General features: G+C 41.2%; 2 protein-coding genes across 5 annotated transcripts in view; one reads left to right on the forward strand and one right to left on the reverse strand.

The window, feature by feature from the left end:
* Positions 1 to 217: 217 nt before the first annotated feature.
* On the reverse strand, positions 218 to 24,751 carry LOC121548498 (breast cancer metastasis-suppressor 1-like protein-A). Of its 4 annotated transcripts, none has more exons than XM_041859953.2 (10): positions 24,551 to 24,751; positions 10,676 to 10,766; positions 10,396 to 10,523; positions 9,592 to 9,671; positions 9,123 to 9,219; positions 6,875 to 6,964; positions 6,682 to 6,746; positions 6,554 to 6,602; positions 4,112 to 4,238; positions 218 to 1,582 (listed from the first exon to the last, which is right to left on the reverse strand). In XM_041859953.2, the coding sequence occupies exons 2-10, from the start codon at positions 10,762 to 10,764 to the stop codon at positions 1,465 to 1,467; spliced, it is 843 nt and encodes a 280-aa protein (XP_041715887.1). In that variant the 5' UTR covers positions 10,765 to 10,766; positions 24,551 to 24,751; the 3' UTR covers positions 218 to 1,464. The 4 variants fall into 4 exon arrangements, with proteins under 4 accessions (XP_041715887.1, XP_041715885.1, XP_041715886.1 ...); XM_041859951.2 differs by lacking the exon at positions 24,551 to 24,751 and adding an exon at positions 10,987 to 11,266; XM_041859952.2 differs by lacking the exon at positions 24,551 to 24,751 and adding an exon at positions 10,987 to 11,265 and having other exon boundaries at positions 6,554 to 6,593.
* LOC121548499 (RNA-binding protein 25-like) overlaps positions 11,929 to 24,766 on the forward strand; it is a 33,662-nt gene continuing 20,824 nt past the window's right edge. Inside the window, exons 1-3 of the mRNA XM_041859955.2 lie at positions 11,929 to 12,092; positions 16,738 to 16,834; positions 22,775 to 22,995. Of these exons, the coding sequence (XP_041715889.2) occupies positions 16,756 to 16,834; positions 22,775 to 22,995 (300 nt within the window). The 5' untranslated portion in view covers positions 11,929 to 12,092; positions 16,738 to 16,755. The remainder of the gene's footprint in view (positions 12,093 to 16,737; positions 16,835 to 22,774; positions 22,996 to 24,766) is intronic.

Here is a 24,766-nt window from a genome sequence, read left to right on the forward strand (position 1 = left end):
TAGATATCTAATGGTTTTGCATGCAGTTTAAATCCAATATGAAACCTGCTTAGCAATGTGAGGTAATAAGCTGTTTCATTTCACATAGATTGTTCTAGACCTCGACAGAGAGCAGGAAGGAATGGCTTGTGCTGAGCAAGTTGATTTAGCTATCACTAGACATGCTGTCAGCTTTACTGACTGACAATGTAAAAAGGAATGATGATATGGCCTGCTATTCCACACAGACTATTTTGCTTTAATCAAAGGCTGTAAATCCAGTTCTTTCTATAGGATCGCTTCAAGGGTCTACAATCTTTACAAACTAAGGCAAGTGACATGTTTACTACAAAATGACATATTTAATTTGCTGTACATGATGATAGGGACTATGACATTTTATTAATATGTTCCTCCCGCATGATATGAAAATAAAAAGGTAGTGTAGAGGCTGAGCGTTCATTTTCTACAAAAAAATAAAAAATAAAAAATAAAAATCCAAACTTTACAAATAAAAACTCAAGACAACAACAGGACTACATTTCAATTGATGGCACTGAAACATTTGGTCTGATCGTACTCAGACGGACCAAAGTAGCATTCTTCATAGGCTGCGAAAAAAAACAACAGCAAATGCTCCCAACATATACAGTATGTAACATCTACACAATTCATAATATCATGTTGAGAATCCTTTAAAATGCAAAACTGTTGGCAGTTGGTACTTATATACACAGACAACGAAACGTTTTCCCACGATATCCAATAATGTGCAAAAGAGTGGGATTGCATGGACATTTTGACCCATCTCTCCTGACATTGGCCATGCTAAAATATAGTAAACATCAATCTTTCCTTCCTTGAATTGATAACATATCTGACAGCATTGGTTAGGTGAAAATGGTATCATGTCCCCTTGAGGGCAGGGAGAAAGAGAAGAAAGAGAGAGCTGTGTTTCTCAGAATAGTAACAAATAAATGGAAGATGACACAGACAGACTTTAGAGGGAATACTACAAGAGGCGGGGGACTCACAGTGAAGAAAACACATAATTAGGGCAAGGTTTTTTCTCCATCCATCCAGTCACAACCAACGCTTTGACTTGATCCTCGTCTCGTCCTGTTCTCACCGGCCAGAGGAGCTAAGGCCTCACTGCATTGAGTTAGTTCAAGACTGTAGGCATCGTCTTGTTAAAAAGGCACACCACCACCGCTCACAACCAGCAACTTAGCCCTTTTGTAGCAGCACTTGCTCCTCTCGCTTCCAGTTTAGAGAGAAGTAATGACACTTGCTGGCCTCGCAGATTTATTAACATACATACTTACAGAGAGCATTAGTTAGTCACCAACCCTACACACCCTGACCTGTAGCTCTACATGACCAGGGTTGGTTAAGTCCACTGACATAAGGGAGAGGATATTTTATGGCACTGGAGTTCATCATCTGTTATCCAAGGTGAGAGAGTATGGCAGGCTGTTAGGGACATTAGGAGTGTTTGATGGTGTATTTGCCTTTCTGCAGCTGAGAGATGTAGAGTTTGGACTTGCTGCCGTCAAGCCGTTTGAACCACACCTCGTCATGGTTTATGGTGGTTATTATGGCACTGTGCGGAGAGATGGAAGAGGATTGGATAATAAAATATAAATTACATACACCTATATGTCTCCTTAAACCAATTCACTTACAACAACACTTGAATCTAGTGTATGAACCTCAACAGTATATGCACTGTGGCGTACAGCAGGTCAGCCACCAGGTCGAGGCCTGGTAACAGATGGAGTATACATCACGAGGCGGTGGCTTCATCTGCTGGACGTGCCAGGTCTCGACGGGCTCCCAGACAGGACTAACTGGGGCTGATTGGGAGCTGGTGAGTAATTAAGGGCGGATTGCTCACCAGCTGCGCAAGGCCCATAAAGCTGCCAGAAGGGCAGCACATGGGGGAGGACTGGGGAAAGTAAGGTAACTTCCGTGTAGTTGGAGACGGTATCCTGGAGAGGATCTCATGGGGGAGACCTAACCTTTTCTTTTGATTATTTTATTAATACACAGCATTGAAACTGAGCTAATCATACTTTGTCCGTGTCTGATCTGTGTAAACGACTTGACCCAATCGCCTGATCTGCCACAAGTGGTGGAGAACGCGGGCATTTGATCGGACGGGATAACGTCAAGCCCCAGGAGAGGAAGGTTCAGGCGGTACGTGACTGGCCCGTTCCACGCACCAAGACACAGGTCACGTCCTTCCTGGGACTGGCAGGATCCTATAGCCGGTTTATCCCCAACTTTGCGGCTATAGCTTCCCCCCTCACCGATGAAACCGAGCTAATCATACTCTGTCCGTGTCTGATCTGTGTAAACGTTTTGACCCAACCCCCTGATCTGCCACAGCACACAAGGTCATGCTTCCACGCTCAAATGCATCACATGCAAATATACAGTGGGGGAAAAAAAGTATTTAGTCAGCCACCAATTGTGCAAGTTCTCCCACTTAAAAAGATGAGAGAGGCCTGTAATTTTCATCATAGGTACACGTCAACTATGACAGACAAACTCAAAAATCAATTAGGATTTTATTTGCAAATTATGGTGGAAAATAAGTATTTGGTCACCTACAAACAAGCAAGATTTCTGGCTCTCACAGACCTGTAACTTCTTCTTTAAGAGGCTCCTCTGTCCTCCACTCGTTACCTGTATTAATGGCACCTGTTTGAACTTGTTATCAGTATAAAAGACACCTGTCCACAACCTCAAACAGTCACACTCCAAACTCCACTATGGCCAAGACCAAAGAGCTGTCAAAGGACACCAGAAACAAAATTGTAGACCTGCACCAGGCTGGGAAGACTGAATCTGCAATAGGTAAGCAGCTTGGTTTGAAGAAATCAACTGTAGGAGCAATTATTAGGAAATGGAAGACATACAAGACCACTGATAATCTCCCTCGATCTGGGGCTCCACGCAAGATCTCACCCCGTGGGGTCAAAATGATCACAAGAACGGTGAGCAAAAATCCCAGAACCACACGGGGGACCTAGTGAATGACCTGCAGAGAGCTGGGACCAAAGTAACAAAGCCTACCATCAGTAACACACTACGCCGCCAGGGACTCAAATCCTGCAGTGCCAGACGTGTCCCCCTGCTTAAGCCAGTACATGTCCAGGCCCGTCTGAAGTTTGCTAGAGTGCATTTGGATGATCCAGAAGAGGATTGGGAGAATGTCATTTGGTCAGATGAAACCAAAATAGAACTTTTTGGTAAAAACTCAACTTGTCGTGTTTGGAGGACAAAGAATTCTGAGTTGCATCCAAAGAACACCATACCTACTGTGAAGCATGGGGGTGGAAACATCATGCTTTGGGGCTGTTTTTCTGCAAAGGGACCAGGACGACTGATCCGTGTAAAGGAAAGAATGAATGGGGCCATGTATCGTGAGATTTTGAGTGAAAACCTCCTTCCATCAGCAAGGGCATTGAAGATGAAACATGGCTGGGTCTTTCAGCATGACAATGATCCCAAACACACCGCCCGGGTAACGAAGGAGTGGCTTCGTAAGAAGCATTTCAAGGTCCTGGAGTGGCCTAGCCAGTCTCCAGATCTCAACCCCATAGAAAATCTTTGGAGGGAGTTGAAAGTCCGTGTTGCCCAGCGACAGCCCCAAAACATCACTGCTCTAGAGGAGATCTGCATGGAGGAATGGGCCAAAATACCAGCAACAGTGTGTGAAAACCTTGTGAAGACTTACAGAAAACGTTTGACCTGTGTCATTGCCAACAAAGGGTATATAACAAAGTATTGAGAAACTTTTGTTATTGACCAAATACTTATTTTCCACCATAATTTGCAAATAAATTCATTAAAAAATCCTACAATGTGATTTTCTGGATAAAAATTTTCTCATTTTGTCTGTCATAGTTGACGTGTACCTATGATGAAAATTACAGGCCTCTCTCATCTTTTTAAGTGGGAGAACTTGCACAATTGGTGGCTGACTAAATACTTTTTTCCCCCACTGTACATACAGAAATACACAAAGGCACACACACACACAACACACTTACCTCAAGGACATCAACATACGCACACACCATTTGAAAACATACATTTTCTATACAGACACCATGATACACACCTGGTAGGGTGTTCGTCCTTCCTATTGATACACAAGGCCTGTCCTCTGCAGTACCACTGGCTGTCATAGAACAGTCTGCCCTCCTCAGACCTCGCCACATGGTGGTGTCTGTCAGCCTTGGTAGGGACTACACACACACACACACACACACACACACACACACACACACACACACACACACACAAAACATGTCACGACGAAGGTACAACAGTTGTAAGCACTATGTATTAACACGTACCCGTACTTCAGTTACACTATCTAAATACATACATTCAGAGTCTTAATCACGGGTGAAAGTAAGCTGGTACGATCCGGGACGGAGTACCGGCAAAATAATCATTGGGGATACGCCATACCGGTTGAACAAGAGCCAATCACAATAATTAACACAAAGATGCCAAGGAAACTGTAGGGTATTACACTATAATTGAATCATTACAGCATGTCACCTACATGAAACGTTTGCAAATGGACTTAAAACCTGTAGAATACGCTCCAAAATGCTTTTGATGATAACAGCGGATTTTTGCGAAGGCAGAGATGAGTGGCCGAGACAGCGACGTGCGTGGACAGAGATGAGTGGCCGAGACAGCGACGTGCGCGGACAGAGATGAGTGGCCGAGACAGCGACGTGCGCGGACATTGCCATTCATTACATTTTTATTTTATTTTTTGTACAGACGCCTCTTTCCATTCATCAAATGGCGGGTGCACAGTGTACTGTATGGAAACGGGAATTATTTTAGAGTGGACGAATGTACGCAGGTAGCCAGGCTTACAGGAGCCTTCTGAAGTGATTGTTTGACAATCAGATGAAAACATCATGACTAGTTGTGTTAATGACACATTCAAAGATAATACATTTTAAAAGTTGAATGACAAATCTTTACTATTAGGCCCACAGAGATCATATTAAATGAATAGGGAGTCTGTGTAATTCTATTAAATGAATAGGGAGTCTGTGTAATTCTATTAAATGAATAGGGATTCTAAGTGTAATTCTATTAAATGAATAGGGATTCTATGTGTAATTCTATTAAATGAATAGGGATTCTATGTGTAATTCTATTAAATGAATAGGGAGTCTGTAATTATATTAAATGAATAGGGATTCTATGTAATTCTATTAAATGAATAGGGATTCTATGTGTAATTCTATTACATTAATAGGGATTCTATATGTAATTATATTAAATGAATAGGGATTCTATATGTAATTCTATTAAATGAATAGGGATTCTATGTGTAATTCTATTAAATTAATAGGGATTCTATGTGTAATTCTATTAAATGAATAGGGAGTCTGTAATTATATTAAATGAATAGGGATTCTATGTAATTATATTAAATTAATAGGGATTCTATGTGTAATTCTATTAAACAAATAGGGAGTCTGTGTAATTCTATTAAACGAATAGGGATTCTATGTGTAATTCTATTAAACGAATAGGGATTCTATGTGTAATTTTATTAAACGAATAGGGATTCTATGTGTAATTCTATTAAATGAATAGGGATTATATATGTAATTCTATTAAATGAATAGGGAGTCTGTGTAATTATATTACATTAATAGGGATTCTATATGTAATTCTATTAAATGAATAGGGAGTCTGTGATTCTATTAAATGAATAGGGAGTCTGTGTAATTCTATTAAATGAATAGGGATTCTATGCGTAATTATATTAAATGAATAGGGATTCTATATGTAATTCTATTAAATTAATAGGGATTCTATGTGTAATTCTATTAAATTAATAGGGATTCTATGTGTAATTCTATTAAATGAATAGGGAGTCTGTGTAATTATATTAAACGAATAGGGATTCTATGTGTAATTCAATTAAACGAATAGGGATTCTATATGTAATTCTATTAAATGAATAGGGATTCTATGTGTAATTCTATTAAATGAATAGGGATTCTATGTGTAATTATATTACATGAATAGGGAGTCTGTGTAATTCTATTAAATGAATAGGGATTCTATATGTAATTATATTAAATGAATAGGATTCTATATGTAATTATATTAAATGAATAGGGATTATATGTGTAATTCTATTAAATGAATAGGGAGTCTGTGTAATTCTATTAAACGAATAGGGATTCTATATGTAATTCTATTAAAACGAATAGGGATTCTATATGTAATTCTATAAAACGAATAGGGATTCTATATGTAATTATATTAAACGAATAGGGATTCTATATGTAATTCTATTAAAACTAATAGGGATTCTATGTGTAATTCTATTAAAACGAATAGGGATTCTATATGTAATTCTATTTTTAGCCCAACCCCCCCCCCCCAAAATAAATAAATAAAAGTGTACACATAGAAGGTACCGTATAGGTAAGAAATGTAATCTATTGTCATCCCTGCTCTTAATATAATGTGGGACCAGATACTGTAACAAACAGAAATCAGAGACTCTTACCATCAACCTTGACCCTGTGCGGCCCGAACGTCGCCAGCGCCTGTGGTGCATACAGAACAAGATCGAAAAGTTAAATTCCAACCCTAACAAAATTACAACAAAGACTTACATTTGGTTAACTCAAATACCTTTCGTATTGCTGTCCAGTCTTCAAGTATATCGAGGTCTTGCAACATATAAATAATATATGGACGTGAGAAGGGGTTAAGTAAAAAGCTCAAGTTCTTCATTGATATTAGCACTGACAGTCCAGTATCTGTACCTAATACAGTAGATGTAACACAGGATGGAGAGAGGAGGACCGGTACAAAGAAAGGATATCTGAGACGACCACAGGCTTCTTTATCTTGGCAGGGCAGAAGGGATCCTTCTTCTTGTTCTTCCGTGAATGTAAACCATCATTCCATAGTTCTGGAATGCAGATCAAAAAGAGAGAAAAGCTATTTGCGGTCTATGCAGTATCTCAAGTCAGTTACAGTGCCTTCAGAAAGTGTTCCCACCCCTTGACTAGTTCTATATTATGTTGTGTTACACCATGAATTTAAAATTGATTAAATTGAGATTTTTGGTCACTGGCCTACACACACACACACACACAATAACCCATAATGTCAAAGTGGAATTATGTTTAGACATTTTTACAAATTAATTAAAAATGAAAAGGTGAAATGTCTTGAGTCAATAAGTATTCAACCACTTTGTTATGGCACGCCTAAATAAGTTTAGGAGTACAAATGTGCTTAACAAGTCACATAATAAGTTGCATGGACTCACTCTGAGTGCAATAATAATGTTTAACATGATTTTTGAATGACCCCCACATATACAATTATCTGTCAGGTCCCTCAGTCGAGCAGTGAATTTCAAACACAGATTCAACCACAAAGACCAGGGAGGTTTTCCAATGCCTCGCAAAGAAAGCCACCTATTGGTAGATGGGTAAAAATAAAAAGCAGACATTGAATATCCCTTTGAGCATGGTGAAGTTATTAATTACACTTTGGATAGTGTATCAATACACCCAGTCAATACAAATATACAAGCGTCCTTCCTAACTCAGTTGCCGGAGAGGAAGGAAACCGCTCAGGTATTTCACCATGAGGCCAATGGTGACTTTAAAACAGTTAGAGTTGAATGGCTGTGATAGGAGAAAACTGAGGATGGATCAACAACATTGTAGTTACTCCACAATACTAACATAATTGACAGAGTGAAAAGAAGGATGCATGTACAGAACAAACATATTCTAACACATGCAACAAGGCATTAAAGTAAAAATGCAAAAAATGTGGCAAAGCAATTAACTTTTTGTCCTGAATAAAAAAGTGTTATGTTTGGGTCAAATCCAATACAACACATTACTGAGTACTACTCTCCATATTTTCAAGCATAGTGGTGGCTGCATCATATTATGGGTGTGCTTGTAGTCGTTAAGGACTGGGGAGTTATCAGGATAAAAAAGAAACGGAATGGAGCTAAGCACAGGCAAAATCCTAGAGGAAAACCTGGATCAGTCTGCTTTCCACTAGACACTGGGAGATGAATTCACCTTTCAGCAGGACAATAACCTAAAACACAAGGCCAAATCTACACTAGAGTTGCTTACCAAGAAGACAGTGAATGTTCCTGAGTGGCCGAGTTACAGTTTTGACTTAAATCTGCTTGAAAATCTATGGCAAGACCTGAAAATGGTTGTCTAGTAGTGATCAACAATCAATTTGACAGAGCTTGAAGAATAATTTTGAAAAGAATTTTGGGCAAATGTTGCACAATCCAGGAGTGGAAAGCTCTTAAGAGACTTACCCAGAAAGACACACAACTGTTTTCACTTTGTCATTATGGGATACTATATACAAAAAAATATATTTTGAATTCAGTCTAACACAAGATGAGGAAGAAGAAGAAACCCGCACACTACTCTTGATAGTATCACTGCTCTTGCTAGTATCACTGCTCTTGATAGTATCACTGCTCTTGCTAGTATCACTGCTCTTGATAGTATCACTGCTCTTGATAGTATCACTGCTCTTGCTAGTATCACTGCTCTTGCTAGTATCACTGCTCTTTAATAATCTTTACGTATCGGCCTCAAGGCCTTTGTCAGAGCTTTTGTGTGTGTTTATAATTTGCACCCTTATGTAGACATTGCTCCACCCACATCCGTTCAATGCGCATCGAATGGGGTTGGAGTCGAGGAAAAATAAGCAATTGTTATCAAATATAACAATGTGCATTTCATAAGTATTCACAACAAAATGTGGAATAAGTCAAGGGGTATGAATACTTTGTGAAGGCACTTTGAACCCGAGCTGGTATACCTGAGACTGTACGGTGTGCAGGCTTTTTTCCCAGCCCTACATTTAAACACCTAATTCAACCCATCAACTCTCCTCCATGACCTTCATTAGTTCAATCGGGTGTGTCAATAGTAGACTTCACTTAAACTAATAGGCTTTAAAGTCATTTCCAACTAATATCAACTGTACAGTAATAGCCCTTCCTCAAGGTCCTCTGTATAGAGTTCACAGGATCAGAGTCCTGCATATAGCCTGTGTATTGCCTACTATACCTGAGGTGATGTCGATACTGTGTCTGTCCTCCTCCAGGCGTCTGATCTTCTCCTCTAACTCACTCTGCACCGTGTCAAACAGCAACAGCTTTTCACTCTGGGAGGAAACACAGAACATGGATGAGTACTGTAGTATTACCAAAGCCATGGAGAGGGACCCTGGTTAAATACATGCAAAAATGCAACTTTGCTGATGCATAACTGCAAAGCATTCTACGGAATTTTCCAGTAGTTTGCCATGCATCCTTCATTCCTCTCTTCCTTGAGGTAGCCATATTGGTGATCTGTATGTGACTAGACAAGGGAAAGCAAGGATTCAAACCAACTGCTTTCTACAGCCCGAAACCTCAGACAGGGCCAGAGACAAACAATGATTTAATTCCACGCTTGATCACTGTCACATTACTCACTGGCCCAAAAATTGCCCCTTGGGGATCAATAAAGTTGTATCGTATTGAATTGACCCGACCTCCCAGTGTTGGCAGGCAGCCTGGATCTCACAGTCGTACTTGTTCTTCACAGACTCCAGACACAGCTCTCTGTAGATTCCTGGAGAAGATACAAGACAAGGAAAACATCTCTTTACTCTTGGCACCCTTCAGAAGGTTTGACGTCACTGAGAACAGAGCCATATATCTACATTGTAACATTGTTGTAACAGTTCATTGTATATAAGATAAGATAGTACTTTATTAATCTCCCAGAGGGGACCTTTAATTGCACCAACCAATACATATATTACCAATAAATACGCCATTAAAACACAACAAGGACACACAGACATTAAAAGCAACACATCATCAATAAACATAAAAACGAAGTGTTTGTGTTAAAAAGCCTCATAGCATATGGTAAAAAAAGGATCTGCAGAAACTTTATGTTTTAGACCTGGCTAAAATAAATCTGTCTGCCATCGCACTGCGACGCTCCAGGCAGGTACTGTGGAGGGGGTGGCTAGTGTTGGCCTCTATACTCCTAAGCTTTTTGAGGATCTGCATATCCAGGATGGGCTCTAGATTGTCCTGGTGGGTGCCGATGATCGATCCAGCCTTCTGAGACTATAGACAACATATATAAACAAATGTTTGCTTTGTTATATTTGGACGTAGCCTACCCAGGGACCCGGTGGTAGGTAGGTCATGAGGGACACACAACAAACATTTTAGAAAAGCACTGGTCCGTTGACATCAGCCGCCTGTCACAACTAAAGTTACAATGCAAAGTGGGACGTTAGTATCCAATCTAGTGTAGGCAAAGTGACATGGAAACTCACCGCCCACTTTAGTCCTGATCTGCATATTCTCCTGTAGGTTGGCAAGTGGTTCCAGATACTCTTGGGCACAGCCTGCTATGACCTCCTGTAGCTTTATGTCCAACTGACAGAGCCTCTCCTTGTACAGCCTAGTCATAATGAGATAGACAGGGGTGAGCCAATACAGCAGCATCATCAGTAGCTAGTTGACTTGGCTTAACCATGCACGTAAACATGGATCAGAAAGAAAACAATCTGGTAGGAGTGATTCAATTTGGAAAGTAGCCAGTAGCGTCTTTACTGTTCTTTCAAGTCGCCGAATTGCTTCTCGAGGGTAGTCATCTCGTCCATGCATTCAATTCGTCTCCTCTCGCAGTCCTCATCGTCCATCTCTGTTGGCAAAAGAAACATGCTAACTGTCAGACAACCCCCACACAGTAAACACACTAGAGGCAGTTAGCTAGCAACTTGGCCACGCAGCATCACTTTGGTCATAAAGGAGATCATCATCAAAATCGCCATGCATACTGTACTAACACACACGCAAAACATAACAGCAAGCTGCATTTGGCCTAATTAAATCTAGCTAGCTACATTTACTGTATTCATTACCCGAGCTGTCTCCATCTTCAGATACAGAAGAGCTGATAGTGTCTTCTTCGTCCGTGCTGCTAGCGTCTTGCTCGGGAAAATCAACCTCCATATCTTCGTGGTTGCTTTCTTTCTTTTCGCGAGCGTGCACTTATGAAATTACAGATGATAGGTTGGCGACATAAATTGTGTCAAAATAACAGTGTTTTATCAATAAAAACGACGACGGCTAAACAACTAGCTAACTAATCCAAGATAGACCACAGCCTGTCGTTTCCAATGGGAACAAATGAGTCATAGTGGGCCGAACAAGCAAGGAGATGGGCAGAGCCAAGCACAAGCTTGCGAGATCCTATTGGCACGTTCTATCATATATTTGCATATTTCCGTTAGGGAACGCCTACTTTGTGAAGTGCGCGTGTGCAGTAACTAAATTCGCCTTTGCGTTCCTAATCAACGCGATTTTAAAAAAACTTTGGCAAAGGGTAAAGTCTACTAAACTTAGTCAACTATGTTCATAACACATTTTAGTTTTGAAAACAGAAAACTGTATTGAGATCAAATGTTTCATCGATGACAAAATTTGCAGAATGTCGGCCAAAATTAATCTCGTTCTATTTTATCCCACTGCAGGCCACTGGGCTTCCGCTCACTACCATATTTGGTAGTGAGTGGAAACGCCAAACGGGTGCTTCACATTTATACATCCGGTGAAATATCTGTCTCATTGTTCTATCTGTGAACTGGACGTTGAAAACATGGCTACTGAATCGACGAATCAAATATTAATTTGTTAAAAATGTACATCTCTGTTGTGGTTTCCACTAGATAGCATAGCCACAAAGTCAAAATTGGAAACAATCATTTGCTTTTTGGTCTTAATTTAAGGTTAGTAATGTGGTTCAAGTTAGGTTTAAAATCAAATTTTAAGAAGATACATTGTAAAAAAATAAGAATAGGCGGGGTTTATGACTTTGTGGCTGTGGTAACTAGTGACGACATTGACGATTGATGTTGATGTATCGCAGTTAGCTAGCCACATAACCATACATCGGTGCACCTAACCGGAGGTAGCGACACAGAAGTGAAGAGTCGCCCGTAATAACCGATAAACCGACGTGTTTGGGGTACGTAAAATCTGATTATGTAGCTAGTTTTTCACCATATTGTCTGAGTTTTATCAACCGTAGGTAGCTAGCTAACTCAAACTGCGAATGGTTTCCCGGTAGTTAGCTAGCGTAGTGCTAACTACAGCCGCAGCTAACCTTGTCAGGTTTGTTCGGTTGTGGAGGGCAAAACCTCTAACATTTCTTGCCTAGCTAGCGATTATAATTAGGGTACGTTGGCTGTAGCTGACCCTAACGACAATATGACCAATGCCAACGTGAAGGTGATTTCTCTTTCATAAGGAACTAGCCAGCCAACTAGTTAGCCAGCATGCTAGCACCAGGCCTGGCTTTTCAACCACACAGATCAAACTCACGACCTGGTGGGGATTTTAGATGTTAATAGCTGTCAGCTGACATATTGTACAGCCAATAGTGCTGAGCTATTAGTGCTTTTTGAGGTCGGTTCGATTATTACAAAATAATCACTGGTTTCGATAATTTTTTTACACATTAAATGCACTATACATTATGTGGGTTGAATGCTGTAGCAACATATAATAAAACAATTAATAAAAGTCCCATGACTGTCCATTACTGGTTATCACTAAGCTAACATTTATTACCTGCAAAATGCATCAATCCACTGTAGCCTATATATACAGTGGGGAGAACAAGTATTTGTACGATTTTGAAGGTTTTCCTACTTACAAAGCATGTAGAGGTCTGTAATTTTTATCATAGGTACACTTCAACTGTGAGAGACGGAATCTAAAACAAAAATCCAGAAAATCACATTGTATGATTTTTAAGTAATTAATTTGCATTTTATTGCATGACATAAGTATTTGATACATCAGAAAAGCAGAACTTAATATTTGGTACAGAAACCTTTGTTTGCAATTACAGAGATCATACGTTTCCTGTAGGTCTTGACCAGGTTTGCACACACTGCAGCAAGGATTTTGGCCCACTCCTCCATACAGACCTTCTCCAGATCCTTCAGGTTTCGGGGCTGTCGCTGGGCAATACAGACTTTCAGCTCCCTCCAAAGATTTTCTATTGGGTTCAGGTCTGGAGACTGGATAGGCCACTCCAGGACCTTGAGATGCTTCTTACGGAGCCACTCCTTAGTTGCCCTGGCTATGTGTTTCGGGTCGTTGTCGTGCTGGAAGACCCAGCCACGACTCATCTTCAATGCTCTTACTGAGGGAAGGAGGTTGTTGGCCAAGATCTCGCGATACATGGCCCCATCCATTCTATAATATATATAATAATATAATGCCATTTAGCAGACGCTTTTATCCAAAGCGACTTACAGTCATGCGTGCATACATTTTTTTTTTGTGTATGGGTGGTCCCGGGGATCGAACCCACTACCTTGGCGTTACAAGCGCCGTGCTCTACCAGCTGAGCTACAGAGAACCACATCCTCCCCTCAATACGGTGCATGCTTCACGGTTGGGATGGTGTTCTTGGGGTTGTACTCATCCTTCTTCTTCCTCCAAACACGGCGAGTGGAGTTTAGACCAAAAAGCTCTATTTTTGTCTCATCAGACCCATTCCTCCTCTGGATCATCCAGATGGTCATTGGCAAACTTCAGATCGGCCTGGACATGCGCTGGCTTGAGCAGGGGGACCTTGCGTGCGCTGCAGGATTTTAATCCATGACGGCGTAGTGTGTTACTAATGGTTTTCTTTGAGACTGTGGTCCCAGCTCTCTTCAGGTCATTGACCAGGTCCTGCCATGTAGTTCTGGGCTGATCCCTCACCTTCCTCATGATCATTGATGCCCCACGAGGTGAGATCTTGCATGGAGCCCCAGACCGAGGGTGATTGACCGTCATCTTGAACTTCTTCCATTTTCTAATAATTGCACCAACAGTTGTTGCCTTCTCACCAAGCTGCTTGCCTATTGTCCTGTAGCCCACCCCAGCCTTGTGCAGGTCTACAATTTTATCCCTGATGTCCTTACACAGCTCTCTGGCCTTGGCCATTGTGGAGAGGTTGGAGTCTGTTTGATTGAGTGTGTGGACAGGTGTCTTTTATACAGGTAACGAGTTCAAACAGGTGCAGTTAATACAGGTAATGAGTGGAGAACAGGAGGGCTTCTTAAAGAAAAACTAACAGGTCTGTGAGAGCCGGAATTCTTACTGGTTGGTAGGTGATCAAATACTTATGTCATGCAATAAAATGCAAATGAATTACTTAAAAATCATACAATGTGATTTTCTGGATTTTTGTTTTAGATTCCGTCTCTCACAGTTGAAGTGTTACATTAATTACAGACCTACATGCTTTGTAAGTAGGAAAACCTGCAAAATCGGCAGTGTATCAAATACTTGTTCTCCCCACTGTAGCTGTAATCTTTCCCACTTGTCAAATCAACGTCTTCATTAGTCTATTATATTGCTGAAATACCAACTTGAATCGATTGATCAAGCGGTTATAGCCTACTGTTACCTGATAGAAATTTGTGTCATAAGCCCTATTCGGAACAGACTATTACTAGAACATTGGTTATGTAAATATTACCCCAGCATCACTGGCATGGCGTAGTTTCTCTGGACCCCCGCAAGTTCGGAGTTCGCCAGCCCCCCGCCCTAAAATACAATTTTAAAAAATAGAATGCGTCAGCGGTCAGCCACTCGCAAAGTAGGCTATAGGTTGCTGCGGCCATTCTTGTTCAGTGGCTAGAAGACGCAGTAATGAGAGAGAAATCATAGGCCTACAGAAAAAATAATATGCTACTGAAAAAATTTGGATATTCATCCTATATGATGAATCATGAAAGGAGCTTGGCCACTTTTCATTCTTTGCACCAATTTTAATAAGAGAGGAAATGCAAAACTGGCACCTGTCTTCATTCCTCGATCGCACATGCCGACCACCATGACGCTTGCTGCCTACAGTTTTCTTTCTATCTGATTAAAGAGATGAAGTCCAGACAGGGTAGGCCTATTTTAGGAAACTTTCTGAATGGACATAGAGAGAAATAGCCCACCCACCTAATAGGACCCATCAATGAAAGCCGCCTGCAGCGCATCCCACTCAGATGCATAAGAAAATCACACTTCTCCTTTCCCCAAAAAACTGATTAAAAACCTTGCCTTAGCTTCAAATCCTTTCTGTAGGATATCTAAAACTAGTCTACATTATAAGAGAACGCTAAATCAATGTAGTCCATCATATCAATTGACAAGGAAAGTGAATGTGAAGATAGACACAGCTGTGATATAGGCCTAGGCTATATGAAGATGAAACTGACAACCATTAGAACATAGAAACACATGCACACAACCTGTCCATAACGTATCAGCCGTTGATACCTTTTAGTGAAGCAATGGGTGGTTATGTTGACTCTAGGCCTGGTTATGTTGACTCTAGGCCTCCTGAGTGGCGCAGTGGTCTAAGGCACTGCATCGCAGTGCTAACTGTGCCACTAGAGATCCTGGTTCGAATCCAGGCTCTGTCGCCGCCGGCCGCGACCGGGAGACTCATGGGTGGCGCACAATTGGCCCAGCGTCGTCCAGGGTAGGGGAGGGAATGGCCAGCAGGGATGTAGCTCAGTTGATAGAGCATGGCGTTTGCAACGCCAGGGTTGTGGGTTCGATTCCCACGGGGGGCCAGTATAAAAAAAATATGTATTCACTAACTGTAAGTCGCTCTGGATAAGAGCGTCTGCTAAATGACTAAAATGTAAATGTTATGTTGACTCTAGGCCTGGTTATGTTGACTCTAGGCCTACATTTTCATTTGACTTAGTACTTTATTTAAATCTGTGCATCCACTTATTGATAAGGATAGCCTAAACAGATATTTCACTGTTCCCTTCTTGTAATTCACCCATCTCCTCTGATAACTGGCCTATCTCTTCCCCCTCTCTCTAGCTCTTAAACGAGTAGCCTATATATAGACAATGAACAGCGATATAGTTAGAAACTTATTTTGAGCAAAAATAAATCAAAAAGAAAGAATAGGCCTAGGCTAGAAGAGAAGCGTCGATCAACCCTCTTGCTTGCTGAAATGTTATAAAATAGGCTACAGTGTTGGCAATAAACTGGCGGGGAAGTTTGAATGGCGAGAGCGACGTGGAGCTCTGGTGTGATGCGATCACATTGGCCAAATTGATACGTTGCTGCACTGATTCCTTGCAAAAAAAACACGCAGAGAAATGTATTAATTCATACAATGAGCCCACAGACCTGTAGGTGGCAGTGCGTGGACTGTCAGTGGCAGGCTACCTTGCATTTTTTGTCGTATTAAAAGTATTCTGCTAATGTCTCAAGTCATATAAAATGTAGTAGGCTAGAAATGGGTTTTATATAGGCCTATGGCCACGTTTTTGCTGGGCAAAGAAAGGAGAAGAAACCTGTCTCTGTACATTACTTGTGCGTGTCACGTGACGTGAACGCGTCGGCAGTTTGATGCCTTGGGGGGAAAAAAACAGTCCATTGACAGTCCATGTTCATTCATGGCGGTATCTTATGGCGCTAGGAAGACGTTGGGTGACTTGGTGAGAAGTATCAGTAGCTTCGTTAGGCTTTTATTTAGGCCTGAATCACTTGCTATACCAGTCATCCTATTTGGACTGGAGAGTTCATTACTGTTGTGTCTACTGCTCTCTTATGACAGTTCTGACTGTTTTCTTTGGTCCAATGTTTAGGTGGGTGATTTCCACAAGATGTCGTTCCCTCCTCATCTCAACCGACCCCTGTTGCCCCCGGGCATCCCCCCTCCACAGTTCGCTGGTTTTCCTTCAGGTGAGTCATCACAGACAGACCCATAGGATAGGAACTCTGTCTATGTAAATTATACAGCTACTTAGTAGATTGTGAACATGACTTTGATTTGTAAAGGATATATAAAACTCAGCAAACCTTGTATTGAGAGAGAAACATTCATTTAAAGGATAATGGATGAGTTTCCCACTAGTAATTACCAGTTGGAGGGCTGTTCAAATTGATTTTTCCCAGTCGTATGTGGTAAACATAGAGAATGATAGAGATATCATCTTTATACAGTTGAAGTCGGAAGTTTACATACTCTTAGGTTGGAGTCATTAAAACCCGTTTTTCAACCACTCCACACATTTCTTGTTAACAAACAAGTCGGTTAGGACATCTACTTTGTGCATGACACAAGTCATTTTTCAAACAATTGTTTACAGACAGATTATTTTACTTATAATTCACTGTATCACAATTCCAGTGGGTCAGAAGTTAACATACACTAAGTTGACTGTGCCTTTACACAGCTTGGTAAATTCCAGAAAATTATGTCATGGCTTTAGAAGCTTCTGATAAGGCTAATTGACATCATTTGAGTCAATTGGAGGTGTACCTGTGGATGTATTTCAAGGCCTACCTTCAAACTCAGTGCCTCTTTGCTTGACATCATGGGAAAATCGAAAGAAATCAGCCAAGACCTCAGAAGAAAATTGTAGACCTCAAAGTCTGGTTCATCCTTGGGAGCAATTTCATCTGTACAAACAATAGTACGCAAGTATAAACACCATGGGACCACGCAGCCGTCACCGCTCAGGAAGGAGACGCGTTCTGTCTCCTAGAGATGAACATACTTTGGTGAGAAAAGTGCAAATAAATCCCAGAACAACAGCAAAAGACCTTGTAAAGATGCTGGAGGAAACAGGTACAAAAGTATCTATATCCACAGTAAAACGAGTCCTATATCGACATAACCTGAAAGGCCGCTCAGCAAGGAAGAAGCCACTGCTCCAAAACCGCCATAAAAAAGGCAGACTACGGTTTGCAACTGCACATGGGGACAAAGATCGTACTTTTTGGAGAAATGTCCTCTGGTCTGATGAAACAAAAATATAATTGTTTGGCCATAATGACCATCGTTATGTTTGGAGGAAAAAGGGGAATGCTTGAAAGCTGAAGAACACCATCCCAACCGTGAAGAACAGGGGTGGCAGCATCATGCTGTGGGGGTGCTTTTCTGCAGGAAGGACTGGTGCACTTCACAAAATAGATGGCATCATGAGGAAGGAAAATGATGTGGATATATTGAAGCAACATCTCAAGACATCAGTCAGGAAGTTAAAGCTTGGTCGCAAATGGGTCTTCCAAATGGACAATGACCCCAAGCATACTTCCATAGTTGTGGCAAAATGGCTTAAGGACAACAAAGTCAAGGTATTGGAGTGGCCATCACAAAGCCCTGACCTCAACCCTATAGAACATTTGTGGGCAGAACTGAAAAGGCGTGTGCGAGCAAGGAGGCCTACAAACCTGACTCAGTTACACCAGCTCTGTCAGGAGGAATGGGCCAAAATTCACCCATCTTATTGTGGAAAGCTTGTGGAAGGCTACCTGCAATGTTTGACCCAAGTTAAACAATTTAAAGGCAATGCTACCAAATACTAATTGAGTGTATGTAAACTTCTGACCCACTGGGAATGTGATGAAAGAAATAAAAGCTTAAATAAATAATTCTCTCTACTATTATTCTGAGATTTCACATTCTAAAAATAGTGGTGATCCTAACTGACCTAAAACAGGGACCTTTCACTAGGATTAAATGTCAGGAATTGTGAAAAACAGAGTTTAAATAAATGTATTTGGCGAAGGTGTATGTAAACTTCCGACTTCAACTGTATATGTCCCAGTATGGCATCTGAGCGCACGGCCAGCGCCATCGAAGCCATCTCCATTTTGAAGTAGTACATTTTCTTCTTCCAATACTTCTGAGTTGGCAAACAAACCCGAAAGGGTTCATACTGCCATCTAGAGTGTGTTGTTTGAACAGGTATAAAGCCAAGTATGGCAATTTACTGCCACCTACAGTTATGGAATGTTTGCTCACGAGTATAGTGCCTTCAGAAAGTATTCACACCCCTTTTATTTTTTCCACATTTTGTTGTGTTACAGCCTGAATTTAAAATAGATTAAATTGAGATTTGTCACTGGCCGAAACACAATACCCATAATTATGTGTTTAGAAATGTTTACTAATTAATTAAAAATGAAAAGCTGAAATGTCTTAGGGCAATAAGTGTTCAACCCCTTTGTTATGGCAAGCCTAAATATGTTCCAGAGTGAAAATCTGCTTAACAAGTCACATAATACATTGCTTGGACTCACTCTGTGTGCAATAATCGTGTTTAACATGATTTTTGAATGACTACCTCATCTCTGTACCCCACACATACAATTATCTGCCAGGTCCCTCAGTCGAGCAGTGAATTTGAAATACAGATTCAACCACAAAGACCAAGGAGGTTTTCCAACGCCTCGCAAAGAAGGGCAACTATTGGTAGATGGGTAAAAAAACAAACAGACATTGAATATTCCTTTGAGCATGGTGAAGTTATTAATCACACTTTTGATTCTGTATCAATACACCCAGTCAATACAAAGATACAGATGTCCTTCCTAACTCAGTTGCCGGAGAGGAAGGAAACCGGCCTGAGAGGAAGGAAACCGCTCAGGGATTTCACCATGAGGCCAATGGTGACTTTAAAACAGTTACAGAGTTTAATGGCTGTGATAGGAGAAAACAGAGGATGGATCAACAACATTGTAGTTACTCCACAATACTAACCTAATTGACAGAGTGAAAAGAAGGAAGCCTGTACAGAGTAAAACATATTCCAAAACATGCATCCTGTTTGCAACAAGGCACTAAAGTAATACTGCAAAAAATGTGGCAAAGCAATTCACTTTTTGTCCTGAATACAAAGTGTTATGTTTGGGGCAAATCCCCATTATTGAGTACCACTCAGCATATTTTTAAGCAAAGTGGTGGCTTCATCATGTTACGGTATGCTTGTAATCGTTAAGGACAGGGGAGTTTTTCAGGATAAAAGTAAAACAGAATGGAGTTAAGCACAGGCAAAATCCTAGAGGAAACCTGGTTCAGTCTGCTTTCCACCAGACACTGGAAGATGAATTCATTTTTCAGCAGGACAATAACCTAAAACACAAGGCCAAATTTACACTGGAGTTGCTTACCAAGAAGACAGTGAATGTTGCCAAGTTTTTACTTAAATCTGCTTGAAAATCTATGGTAATACCTGAAAATGGTTGTCAAGCAATGATCAACAACCAATTTTACAGAGCTTGAAGATGTTTGAAAAGAATAATGGGCAAATGTTGCACAATCCAGGTGTGGAACGCTCTTAGAGACTTACCCAGGAAGACTCACAGCTGTAATCACTGCCAAAGGTGAATCTAACATGTATTGACTCGGGGGTTTTTATATTAACGTTGTATTTTTCATTAATTGTTTACAAATGTTAGAATTTTTATTCCGCTTTGACATTAGTTTTGTGTAGATCGTTGACAAAAAAAATGTCAAATCCATTTTAATCCCACTTTGTAACACAACAAAATGTGGAAAAAGTGAAGGTGTGAATACTTCCTGAAGGCACTGTAATTCATTGGCTGATCCCTTCTGATGACCTGGATGGAATCATGTGATCCTTCCTTCACCCATAGGAAGTCCCACCCAGTTGACTACTTTAAAATGGTGAAGCCCTTTGGTAATGTCCATGCCAAAACTGGTTTTAATCCCTCTTAAATCTCTTTAATCTATCTCTCTCAGTTCTCTATCTAACTCTATGGCAATAAATTCTCACTTACCACTTGGTTACTCCTGAGTGGCGCAGTGGTCTAAGGCACTTAATCGCAGTGCTAACTGTGCCACTAGAGATCCTGGTTCGAATCCAGGCTCTGTCGCCGCCGGCCGCGACCGGGAGACTCATGGGCGGCGCACAATTGGCCCAGCGTCGTCCAGGGTAGGGGAGGGAATGGCCGGCAGGGATGTAGCTCAGTTGATAGAGCATGGCGTTTGCAACGCCAGGGTTGTGGGTTCGATTCCCACGGGGGGCCAGTATAAAAAAAATATGTATTCACTAACTGTAAGTCGCTCTGGATAAGAGCGTCTGCTAAATGACTAAAATGTAAATGTAAAATGTTACGAATGCAGCAATACTGTGACACTTCCTGTATTTTGAAAGTTCTACAGTGGGGAAGAAAAGTATTTAGTCAGCCACCAATTGTGCATGTTCTCCCACTTAAAAAGATGAGAGAGGCCTGTAATTTTCATCATAGGTACACGTCAACTATGACAGACAAACTATATTTGCAAATTATGGTGGAAAATAAGTATTTGGTCACCTACAAACGAGCAGGATTTCTGGCTCTCACAGACCTGTAACTTCTTCTTTTAAGAGGCTCCTCTGTCCTCCACTCGTTACCTGTATTAATGGCACCTGTTTGAACTTGTTATCAGTATAAAAGACACCTGTCCACAACCTCAAACAGTCACACTCCAAACTCCACTATGGCCAAGACCAAAGAGCTGTCAAAGGACACCAGAAACAAAATTGTAGACCTGCACCAGGCTGGGAAGCCTGAATCTGCAATAGGTAAGCAGCTTGGTTTGAAGAAATCAACTGTGGGAGCAATTATTAGGAAATGGAAGACATACAAGACCACTGATAATCTCCCTCGATCTGGGGCTCCACGCAAGATCTCACCCCGTGGGGTCAAAATGATCAAAAGAACGGTGAGCAAAAATCCCAGAACCACACGGGGGGGGGGACCTAGTGAATGACCTGCAGAGAGCTGGGACCAAAGTAACAAAGCCTACCATCAGTAACACACTACGCCGCCAGAGACTCAAATCCTGCAGTGCCAGACGTGTCCCCCTGCTTAAGCCAGTACATGTCCAGGCCTGTCTGAAGTTTGCTAGAGTGCATTTGGATGATCCAGAAGAGGATTGGGAGAATGTCATATGGTCAGATGAAACCAAAATAGAACTTTTTGGTAAAAACTCAACTCGTCGTGTTTGGAGGACAAATAATGCTGAGTTGCATCCAAAGAACACCATACCTACTGTGAAGCATGGGGGTGGAAACATCATGCTTTGGGGCTGTTTTTCTGCAAAGGGACCAAGACGACTGATCCGTGTAAAGGAAATAATGAATGGGGCCATGTATCGTGAGATTGAGTGAAAACCTCCTTCCATCAGCAAGGGCATTGAAGATGAAACGTGGCTTGGTCTTTCAGCATGACAATGATCCCAAACACACCGCCCGGGCAACGAAGGAGTGGCTTCGTAAGAAGCATTTCAAGGTCCTGGAGTGGCCTAGCCAGTCTCCAGATCTCAACCCCATAGAAAATCTTTGGAGGGAGTTGAAAGTCCGTGTTGCCCAGCGACAGCCCCAAAACATCACTGCTCTAGAGGAGATCTGCATGGAGGAATGGGCCAAAATACCAGCAACAGTGTGTGAAAACCTTGTGAAGACTTACAGAAAACATTTGACCTGTGTCATTGCCAACCAAGGGTATATAACAAAGTATTGAGAAACTTTTTGTTATTGACCAAATACTTACTTTCCACCATAATTTGCAAATAAATTCATTAAAAATCCAACAATGTGATTTTCTGGAATTTTTTTCTCATTTTGTCTGTCATAGTTGACATGTACCTATGATGAAAATCACAGGCCTCTCTCATCTTTTTAAGTGGGAGAACTTGCACAATTGGTGGCTGACTAAATACTTTTTCCCCCCACTGTATATCTTAACTTGATTGCTGACATGCAAAACATTTTGGGACTGTATCAACAGTGGACTAATGAAACCAATACCTACAGATTGTTTTTGAGTGGAACTTTCCTTTAATCCAAGTATATTTTGTATACGTTATCCGGTTTATCACTTTTCTAGGTACCCCAATGATACCAGTCCACATGGGCATCATGACCCAGACCCCCACGGTCCTGGTACCCACCTCCATGCCCGTGATTAGTAAGCCCGCGGCCCCCAGGAAGGAGGTACCCCCGGTGAGGGCCAAGGAGACGGACGAGAACAGCGGCCCCACCACCACAGTGTTTGTAGGGAACATCTCGGAGAAGGCCTCGGACATGCTGATTCGAAAGTTGCTAGCGGTGAGGAAGGGGAACCAGTCGTATTGGAAAGAGACATCAACCTTTATTTAGGCTATAGACGGTGACGGTGACATGTCCCAATACCCATACTAGCACACTACATACTAAAACTGCATAGCATGTACTCATCGTCGCATACTATATATGACGTAAGGTTTAGTAAGAAGTATGCAGTATGCCACGGCCATAGCGTACTACCACAGCTAGAACAATGAGCCAGATATTTCATCGGATGTATAAAAGTGAAGCATCCGGTTGCTGTTTCCACTCACTACCAAATATGGTGATGAGAGGAAGCCCAGTGGGAGAAAATGGAGCGAGATGGATTTGGGCTGACGTTCTGCACACTTTCTCATCGATGAAACATTTGATCTCCATAGAGTTTTCTGTTTCCAAAACTAGAATATGTAACAAGTTTTTAATTGTTTAGAAGCCTGAAATTGTCAGGGCATGGACTCTACGATGTGTCAAGCGTTCCACAGGGATGCTGGCCCATGTTGACTCCAATGCTTCCCACAGTTGTGTCAAGTTGGCTGGATATCCTTTCGGTGATGGACCATTCTTGATACACACGGGAAACTGTTGAGCGTGAAAAACCCAGCAGCAGTGCAATTCTTGATACAAACCGGTGCTCCTGGCACCTACTACCATACTCCGTTCAAAGGCACTTCAATCTTTTGTCTTGCCCATTCACCCTCTGAATGGCACACATACACAATCCATGTGGTCCTCTGTAGCTCAATTGGTAGAGCACGGCGCTTGTAACGCCAGGGTAGTGGGTTCGATCCCCGGGACCACCCATACGTAAAAATGTATGCGCACATGACTGTAAGTCACTTTGGATAAAAGCGTCTGCTAAATGGCTTTAATAATAATATGTCTCAAAGGCTTAAAAATCATTCTTTAACCTGTCTCCTCACCTTCATCTACACTGTTTGAAGTGGATTTAACAAGTGACATCAATAAGGGATCTTGGAATGAGCAGGGGTCCTTAATGTTTTGTACACTCAGTTTATAAACAACAGCAAGCTTATCAGGTATCCAGCTAACTTCAAGTCCTACTAAAGCACATAGCTAACGTTAGCTATTTAGCTAAACTAAAGGCACGGCAGGCTGCAAATGATCTGTTTTCAAAGATGTACGATTAAATAGTCATCATTCTTTTAAGAACAACAAAAAACAACTTACATTTGAATTGCAGGAGACTCTTTGCTCTTCTTTGCCATCTTCAATTATTTATTTTTATTTTTTTACTTTCAAAGAAATATCAAGTCTCGAAGCCCTCCTATTATCCGGTTTGAATGCATTGTGAGTGTGAAATTTCCCGAAAAGTTTACAATTAATTCATACTACATGAAAAGCCGAAATTAGTATGACATCTGCGCATTTAAAGCATACTCGAAATGTCACATACTATAAAACATTATTTTTCCGCATACTCAAACGGCCTACTATTTAGGACGCTAGTATGGGTATTCGGAAACGGCCAATGTCTTTAGTCATACATCATATTAGTACAGTACAGCTCTCGAATAGACAATTAAAATCACCTTACCTGAGCCAGGATAGTTGTTTTGAGAGTTTTTATTCCGTTTTCAGTATGTGTATGAAGGTTCAGTTAGCCTTTGGGGTGCAACTGGTTTGTAAAAGCTGTTTTCTCTTTTGGCCAAATATTTTATTTCCATTGTTTTCTGGTTTTCACCTGATACAGATGTAAACCATCTGCTTTAGTAGGTCCATGTCGTAAAGCAAGCAATTTATCCCTCTTCAG

Source organism: Coregonus clupeaformis, chromosome 33 (assembly GCF_020615455.1).
Source record: "Coregonus clupeaformis isolate EN_2021a chromosome 33, ASM2061545v1, whole genome shotgun sequence".
NCBI lineage: Eukaryota > Metazoa > Chordata > Actinopteri > Salmoniformes > Salmonidae > Coregonus > Coregonus clupeaformis.